The 9,080-nt window shown below is 37.4% G+C and overlaps 1 protein-coding gene across 1 annotated transcript; it reads left to right on the top strand.

Moving 5' to 3' along the window:
* Positions 1-5,880: 5,880 nt before the first annotated feature.
* Positions 5,881-7,891, top strand: LOC131425432 (uncharacterized). Its single transcript, XM_058587350.1, has 3 exons — positions 5,881-6,205; positions 6,499-6,672; positions 7,235-7,891. The coding sequence occupies exons 1-3, from the start codon at positions 6,130-6,132 to the stop codon at positions 7,465-7,467; spliced, it is 483 nt and encodes a 160-aa protein (XP_058443333.1). The 5' UTR covers positions 5,881-6,129; the 3' UTR covers positions 7,468-7,891.
* The last annotated feature ends 1,189 nt before the right edge of the window (positions 7,892-9,080 follow it).

Below are 9,080 nucleotides of genomic sequence, written 5' to 3'. Positions count from 1 at the left end.
TGCCCGATTCGCAGTCTTGTCAGGGTTCGCTGTTCAGAGGCGCATCTTCTATCAACAGGTCTCTCTGTGTTGGGTTTGATTTCTCGAAGATGTGATGTGGTTCGGCTCCAGTCTTTCTGCCAGACGTTCCATATTTTTTCTTTTGTGAAGCGGACAACATCTTGCGACGGGGTCGGGAGGGTTATTGGATTGCCGTTCCTACCTTCGTTTGCTAGTTTATCAGCTTCCGTATTTCCGGGTATACCGGCGTGTCCAGGGACCCAGCTTAAGGTTATATTTCGCCCTTCTAATTCAGCTTCAATTTTTTGGATCCATGGATGTCTGGAATGGCCACTGGCAAGAGCGTCTAGACAGCTAGCTGAGTCAGTGAATATTATTGTTTTACCCTCCTTTGCCAATGATACTGCCTTGCTCAGAGCGTATGCCTCGCCTGAGAATATGCTGCAGAGTCCAGGTAAGGTGTATGCAATTTTACTACTTTCTGATGCCACACCTGCTCCAACTTGTTGGTCGTCCTTGGAGCCGTCGGTGTAAATTTGTTCGTGCGAAGGATAGTGATTGCTTATGAGAGCTTGAAAGTGAGCTGTAACTATCTGGCTACTTGTACCTGCTCTAAGTTTTCTCCTTAGTTCGTTATCGATTATTGGTGACGGACTATACCACTTTCGGTCCGTAAGTCTGAGCTGACTGTGAACGCTTGGGAACGTAGATCCAGTAGTTTGGTGAAATAATTCTGCTGCTCTTTTGTACACTGGATAGTTCGCTGTGTCTGCAGGTGTTTGTTTTTCCAAAAGCCGTGTTGCTAGTTGGGATAGCCGCTGTACCAATAGAAGTTTAAACGGTAAGCAGCCAGATTCAGGAGATCGCTGCCACCCAGCAGATTACCGCCCTATCACTCTCCTCAGCTGCATTGGCAAGCTATTCGAGCGCATAATAAATCGCCGCCTCATAACCGAACTTGAAGACACAAACAGACTAGATAGACGACAACATGCTTTTCGCCCAGGAAAAGGTGTCGATTCCTACTTAGCTCAAATGGAATCGCTTATGTCAACAACTGATGATCAACACGTCGAAATAGTATCACTGGATATATCGAAAGCCTACGACACTACCTGGAGACCAGCCATTCTCCAAACTCTGGCCAGATGGAAAATCTCCGGTAGAATATTGAACATATTAGCCAGCTTTCTTTCAAACAGAACCTTTAATGTATTCGCCAACGGCGCATCATCAAGCCGCCGTGTAGCGGAAAACGGTGTACCGCAGGGTTCTATTCTATCAGTCACACTTTTCCTGATCGCTATGGAACCGATTTTCAGGATCATCCCAGACGACGTTCAAATCCTGCTCTACGCAGACGATGTACTACTCATCGCAAAGGGTTCAGATACGATACAAATACGGAAACAACTTCGAAAAGCCGTCAAAGCAGCTGTTGGCTGGGCTGGCAGCGTGGGTTTCCAAATAGCACCCTCCAAATCCAAACTAATTCATGTTTGCAACATACAACACCGCAAACGTGGCCGAGCTATCCGAATAAACAACGTACCTATCCCTTGTTTCAGGAAAATGAAAATCTTAGGAGTCATACTAGATTCCAAACTTACCTATCTGCAACACATCAAAAAGACTAAGGACAGTTGCAGTAAAAGAATAAACATTCTACGTATCCTAGGCTGCCGAATAAAAAGGAGCAGTCGATCAACACTACTTAAAGTTGGTTCTGCATTGGTGGTGTCCAAACTACTCTTCGGACTCGTACTCACAAGCAACAACATTGAAGCATTGGAACGAAGCCTCTCTCCAATATATAATGAAGTGATACGTCAATCATCTGGAGCTTTTCGATCCAGTCCAGTGACATCAATATGTTGTAGGGATTCGTTTCTAGCATTCACAAGGACCAAATTGAGGAACTCACTGCGATATTCACCACTTCTCGGAATATTTTTCCCGGACGATTTGTTGTACAGCAGCAGATATTTCGTTCTCTTCCTTAGAACGCGTTCTGATTGGCTGGTGTTGACATGGATCAAATGAGACAAGTTTTTCAATAGTGTACTATTGAAATACTTCAATGCTTTTGCTTTACACGTTTAAATTGAAAAATTTCGATTCTATTGGTAGTTAGATTATATAAATCCTTTCACAGATCACTGAGCTATGAGCTTTAAAAATACGAGAAAGGCAAACGCGCCATATGAATTATCCTCTTCGATACTCGTTTATACCAAACATTTCAGAAAAGTTTAATTTTGAATTATTTGTGACTATGTCACAAAACTGAAAATTTTATCAAAAAATTGTGATCATATTTCCGATGGCATGTCGCAAGAATTATGTTGATTCATTAGATACAACAATAGATATTCACGATCAAAAACTTATCACTCTCTCAGAGGGTAAATTTTGAAAAGGCACCCCATAGTAAAGTAAGTCGTATTCACGACAAAACCATACCTGACCGAGCGAGTGTGTATAGGCCTTTACTTTTGCACAGATCTTGAAAATTTGTGATGTGAATTGCAGCTTCGAAAGTTTCTCTCTCAATATGGCTGCCAATCTCTAGCAAAAGCCCGTAAAATTCCAATTTCCTCAGGCGGAACTACGAAGTTATTGCCTTTCTCATATAGAAAGGATATGCAATCGTGCGTGCGTATGTGTGTATGACAAATAATATCACTTAATTTACTCAGAGATAGCTGAACCGATTTTCACAAGCTTAGATTCAACTGAAAGGTTGTAATGTCCCACACAAAGTTCTTAAGTTTCATTTCGGTTCGACTTCCGGTTCCGGAATTACAGGGTTATAGGGTAACAGAGGTATTTTGGCCACTTCATATATTTTGGCCCACCTAACAAACTTTATCGATTTTATCGGATTTAATTGATGTGAAGTAACTCATGTTACATAAATTTGAAGGTAAACACATTAAATTATCTCTTGCGGAAGGGTTTTTCAAAGATATTACAACATTTGGTGGATATTTATTAAAAGTGGGCCAAAATAAAATCAATCCTAAAGTGGGCCAAAATACCTCTGTTACCCTATGCGCCAAAAAAAGGAAAAAATAGTCACGCACGTTTCTCAGATAGCTGAGCCGATTTTCACGAACTTAGTTTCAAATGGAAGGTGTAACGCTCTGATACAAATTTCCTGAATTTCATTTGAATCCGACTTCCGGTTCCGGAACTATAAGGAAATTGGTGCGAATTTATTGAAAAATGTGCACTCAATTTTCTTGGAAATTTCTTGATCGATTTTTACAAACTAAGAAGCAAATAAAAGGTCTTGAAATTCTTTAAAAAAAACTCGAAAAGTTGATCCAGATTTGACTGTCGGTTCCGGTATTACAGTGCGATTAGCGAAAATTTTCAATTTCATGAGTATTTTTTCACAAGTGATTGCGAAACGAGGTGCACGTTTTTATGAAACTTACTGCTAAATTCATCTAGTTGGTAGATCTTGTTAGTTAGTGAATATATAAAACTACTTTGGGACTACTAGTCCTCGGTTTCCGCTTCCGAAAGCATCATAATGAAGAAAATCACGATTTCTCAGCAACACACTTAGAAAATTTCGCAGTATTCGGTAATTTTTTACCGAATATTCAACAGCTTAACGTTCGGTAAACAGTTCGGTAATTGAATTGATTACCGATCGTTCGGTAATCGCTGAACTGTCAAACAACTACCGTACACTGTAAACCAAATGGATCTAACAGATTGTTCGGTAATTTTTGTTTGTTTGTTTTCCTTTGGTTAAAATTCTGGATTTTCGGATTTCAAAAAACAACACATATTCACAAAAACGAATGGAGAAAATGGTTTTATCCAACGAGAAATTTTAAAAGTGTCCGATGTTCCGACTGACCGGAATTATGAGCGCCTTCCAACACGAAGCACAATCCGTCGAGTTCAACAAAAATTACCCTTGAACGATTTGTGTTGGCAGCAAGTGGATAAGTGATACAAAATTATTTTCTGCCTATAAGTAAACAAAAAGCTGTTAGTGGCTCTAATGTCTTAAAAACTTTTATCACCTGTACCTCAATCCATTCGATGAAGACTCACTGAATATTTTAATAACTGTTTGACAGTTAATTTCATGACAATCAGTTTTCACAGAAGTTCGGTTATTGGAAGATAACTTTACCAAACGGACAGTATGATTTTTACCGTATTTGGCGACTATTCAGGTTTACCGTATCGAATGTATATCTAATACCGAATTCTGTAATGAAAATTTACGTTAAACTGATCGTTCGGTGAACATTTGCATAATTGTTGTAAAATAAAAGCCATGTACCGAAATATCGGTTATTTCTATAGATTACCGAAAGATCTCGTCAAAAATATTACCGAACAAAGGAATTAAATCTTAGTGTGAACGGTTAAGCCGGTTCTCACGAATCATGATTCAAATTAAAGCTATTGTTGTCTTTAAATATACTGTGCAATTGCATCAAGTTTCAACCTCCGGTTCCGAAGTTATAGGGCGATGAGTGTCAAAACATTCAAAACGTCATTCAATTGACGATGCAAAATTTGTACACGACGGTACGTGCGGTTTTGCTCCGTTCGCAGCGTGCTTTGTTCAATTTCGTATAGCGTTCAGGGTTGCCACATTTAAATCTATATTTTTCAGGTGAAATAAATGTAAATTTGTAAAACTTTTATTCAGTTTGTACCTACTTGTTAGTGTTATTAAAAGATCATGATAACGATGCTTTTCTATAAAAGTACACTTATTGCCTTTCTCATATAGAAAGTTTATGCAATCACTTGAAAAATTGACTAGTGAAAATTGGCCCAGAGGGACAAGTGTGCTATATCATTCGATACAGTTCATCAAGCTGAGCAATGTATGTGTCTGTGCGTGTATGTGTGTATGTGTGTAAGTGTCAAATAATGTCACTCATAAAATAATTAATCTCGTAGTCCCATAGGTTGCTATTGAATCTCACACCATCATTTAGTGCGACGATGCAAAAAAGGGTAAAATTCTTCTAGATTTGTCTTCAACAAACTGATTCAATTTGTAGGCTATATTAGTTACTTACTAATACGAACCGACTTCGGCTATACTGGTTCCAAGTTCCCGGTTCCAGAAGTACCGAAAATAGTGATCAAAAAGTTTAAAACGAAATTCACTCAATTTTCTCGGAGATGATTTGATCGATTTCCACAAACACGCTCAAATAAAAGTTCTTATAGTCTCATATAGGTTGCTGTTTAATTTCGTCCGAATCCGACTTTCGATTCCTGAATTATTTGGTTAAGTTTGTTTAATCATTTAGTGCAACGATGCAAAATAAAGAAAATCTCTTATTAACTTGACATAACTGTTTACAAATTGAAAAGGTTATGTTAGCTTACATCCAAAGAAAATTTCTTATTTTATTCAAGATTGAAAAAAAATTCTTCACGGAATCTTCTAGTGATATTTTTGAAAATATAAGTAATATGAGAAAGGCATCATTACAGCAATAGGTGGATGAAAAAGGTTTTTTTTTATTTGTTGACATGGGAATAGCATCGAATAAAAAAAAATTTAAATACATTTGACTTAACAAAATAATTCACTTGCCAAATTAGGTTTCATTTTTAATATTTTCCATTGTGAAAAATAAAAACCATTTTAAAATCTTAGAATTTCTGGGTCCTTTGAAAAAGTTCGGGAACGGAGGAAGTGTACCTCTTTTCACCATCCATCTCTCATAGCGACCCTATATCTATGACTGGTATGGTTTTTATACGAACAATCTAGAAAAATATACTACTTTCATATTGGGTATCAAATCAATTGAATTATTTTCATTTCACGCTTATGCAGAAAAAATGTTTTGCTCGGGTTCTCTGGCAGGTAAATGATCATTCACTACAGACAGATCTTTCGTTTTTGTTTTGGTTTTGTGTCGATCGTGTTAATGCCATACGCATACGATGACCCCATAAATGTCAGAGGAAATCACCAACCGATAGGTACACTTAGGTAGAGCAGAACCAGTCACAAAATCGGATTGCAAACTGTGACTGAACGTGTTTTGTTTTGTTCTAACGAAGTACCATTCTCTGTTGACACCTTTGTGATATCGCAACTGATTCCGAAACGTAAAATTAGTGATGTGTAAATGGTCGGAATTTGCTCTCTTCTCGTTTGGATTTATGCTACTTTCTAATTACATTGTGCAAACGGATGGTAAGCGACTACAACAGTACCAAAAATAAACGCAAAGTCAGTTTGGAAATGCATAATCCTGGTTCAAACATTCATGCAGTGCCAAAAATCTTATGAAACGGGTTCGCCGTTCGAACGTAGCCACTATCATTTGAGTCACCATTAGTCGTGAGTGAGCGAATGAACCAAACCTTAAAATTACTCAAGGCCATCGCACTCTGCGACTGCACGAATGGATCGAATTCATGCATTGAACGAGCGTTTGTTTCTAGTTCCGCGAATATGTACGATTGATGATGTTTCGTTTATTGCAGCTCTGTTAAAACGATGCTACCAGTGCCGATCTAGGGGAGAACTTGGAAGTTGCAAAGATCCGTTCACATTCAATGCTACGCAAGTCGAAGGTGAGCACGGAGTAACGGCTGTCCCGTGTGCTTCTGGTTGGTGCGGAAAAGTGATCGAGGGCCAAGGATCGTTCCGGGAGGATGGTAAGTCTTGACATTGTTGAGTTCGACGGGTCAATTTTTGGTTTAGTTGAGATAAAAGTAACTGATACAGTTAGTTTATTTATTTCTTCATTAACGTGCAATTTACATTCTTAGGAAAACAGCCATTGTTGCAAAACGACAAAAATTTTCTTTATGTCTGCATTATCTTCGGATTATTACGACTATCACTTATCTTTCCCTCTAATTCTTCACAAAACAATGTGAATAAATGATGATAAATCAAAACATGAAACCAATGACAATGGCAATGTAAAAAATGGAAAAAAAAACTTTTGAATTAAATGTGATCGTTGAAAGAAATATTGCAGAAGTATAAAAATAATCGAACGAGTAAAGCAACACAAATTTGTAAAATAAATTGGGTTACATGAAGCCGATCGTTTCTTTTAGACTATCCATTTTTTTGGTCAGTATGTGATATGTTTCCCAGTTAATGTTAGATAAATCACAAAAAGCTTTAGGTTCATAGGTGAATGAATTCCTCAGAGTAGTAATAACCATTTTTTCACAGTATTCTAAAACATTGTTCTTGAAATTTCAGACTACGACATGGCCACTCAGCGAATGTGCGTTCAACGCGGTCCCTCGGATTCTGAAGATCGCTGTGCGTACACGGTTTACAACTATAAAAAAGTATACATGTGTTTCTGTCAAGGTGATCTATGCAATGCTGCACCTAGAACAGGAGCAACACCGAACATAATCATTCTTCTAACGATAGTCACCGCATTATCGTGTAGTAGATTACTGCTGCCGCTCAGATTTCTTCGATAGTTAAAAACGATCAGTTTTTCGAGAACCCTTCCCCATAATTTCTTTATCAAATCACAGTAAATTGTTCATGTTCAAAATACATAACCTAGTTGTGATGTCTAGCCTTTATTCTGTGACAAATGGAATTGAACTTGATTGTTAGCAAAAGTTCAAACATAAAACCTATCTTCTCCAATATCATATCGCATCATCCTGGAATATGACTGTCAAAATTAGCAGGAATGTTCACTCTAAAATGAATGAATATAGCAAAATTTGTTAGCAAAACATAGTTTTTTTTATCTCATCATTTCTCCCATCAAAAACCGAGGCAAGGGAAAAATAATACAGTGTCGATCAATTCGATACTGAAGCAATTTTGCTATTCTATTTAAGTAATTTTGTTTTTAGCTTTTCACAAATGGGCGGTCCTAACGGCCACAAAAATAGCAACATACAGAATTTTGATGTCGAATCTTATTTTGCGGATTTGATTATTTCAACTAAAGAAACTATCCAAATGGATCCATTTCAGCCTTTTATGAGGGATTTCGGAGCATTTTTCTCGAACACGAAGCAGTCAAATGCTAGATTTTTTAGCACTCGTTTGGTGCGAAAAGTGCGCAAAGCTAATCAAATTTTTCAAGATTCGCACTAAACTGATGATTTTCACTTTCGGTTTCAAAGAAACAATCTTAATAGTGCTTTACTTTAAATAACATTTTGAGCCATTAGAAGGACTGATTTTTTCTAATATTTCCCAAGGTAGCTCACTTTTCTTTCCCACTTTCCCATGGTTGCTCACTTTTGCGTTTAGGCTTGAAGAACAGTGCTTTTAAATAATAGGGGAAAATGTTCGGTTGCCGGCACCCCACCGTAACTTTTGACAGAAAGCATATAGCGTTCACGCCTGAAAATAGTTACTCAAAAATGAGTAAGATCCCACTCATCTATAGAAAAAGTGGAACAACTCTAATTCAGAGTAACTCCTTAGTCACTCAAATTTGAGTTCTTCCACTGGAAACGATTTTTGGGTAAAATCTACTCATTTACTGAGTAATGCTTTATTTGCCCATGAGCCAAAAATAGAGTAATTAGTTAAATTCTGAATGAAAATTTATTCCACATATAACAAATTTGCGTAAAATTGCTCTTTTTTTAATTGTATTGTATTAAAATATTAAGTAATGGACACGCAATACATAAAATAATCATACTGTGTTTATTTATTATTCCGATTTCTAACTTCGAGATATCATATCAAGTGGCGATCGCTTGGAGTAGTGTGTCAATCGTAGCTTTACATACATGTCAGTACTGCTCAGACACCAATCAGACACTTGTTCCTCATAAATGACACACTTGAGCATATTTGTTTCCTTTCTGAAGCACAGTACGGATCCCTTCTGGACACAATAACTGCGTCGATGGCACAACCAAGAGGACAATCTAAAAATTGTGGTTTTTGCAGACACAACACCGTTTGTGTTAAGCGACTCATTCTTGAAATACGCGATCTCACTAACAAAAAATAGAACTTGTTGCTACAAATGGTTATTACAGCTTTTAGACTGATCTTGCGAGTAGTAACATAAAACGAGTTTTTGCTTTAAACTCAAATTTAGAGTAAGAGT

This window comes from Malaya genurostris, chromosome 1 (genome assembly GCF_030247185.1).
Source record: "Malaya genurostris strain Urasoe2022 chromosome 1, Malgen_1.1, whole genome shotgun sequence".
In the NCBI taxonomy this organism is placed as follows: domain Eukaryota; kingdom Metazoa; phylum Arthropoda; class Insecta; order Diptera; family Culicidae; genus Malaya; species Malaya genurostris.
This window is presented reverse-complemented; position numbering and strand designations above follow the sequence as displayed.

What these genes read in the sequence shown, in the direction of transcription:
- LOC131425432 (XM_058587350.1), top strand. Translation starts at nt 6,130, where the DNA reads ATGTGTAAATGGTCGGAATTTGCTCTCTTCTCGTTTGGATTTATGCTA. An exon ending in TTACATTGTGCAAACGGATG is followed by an intron (nt 6,206 to 6,498) that starts GTAAGCGACTAC and finishes CGTTTATTGCAG; the next exon opens with CTCTGTTAAAACGATGCTAC. An exon ending in AGGATCGTTCCGGGAGGATG is followed by an intron (nt 6,673 to 7,234) that starts GTAAGTCTTGAC and finishes TTGAAATTTCAG; the next exon opens with ACTACGACATGGCCACTCAG.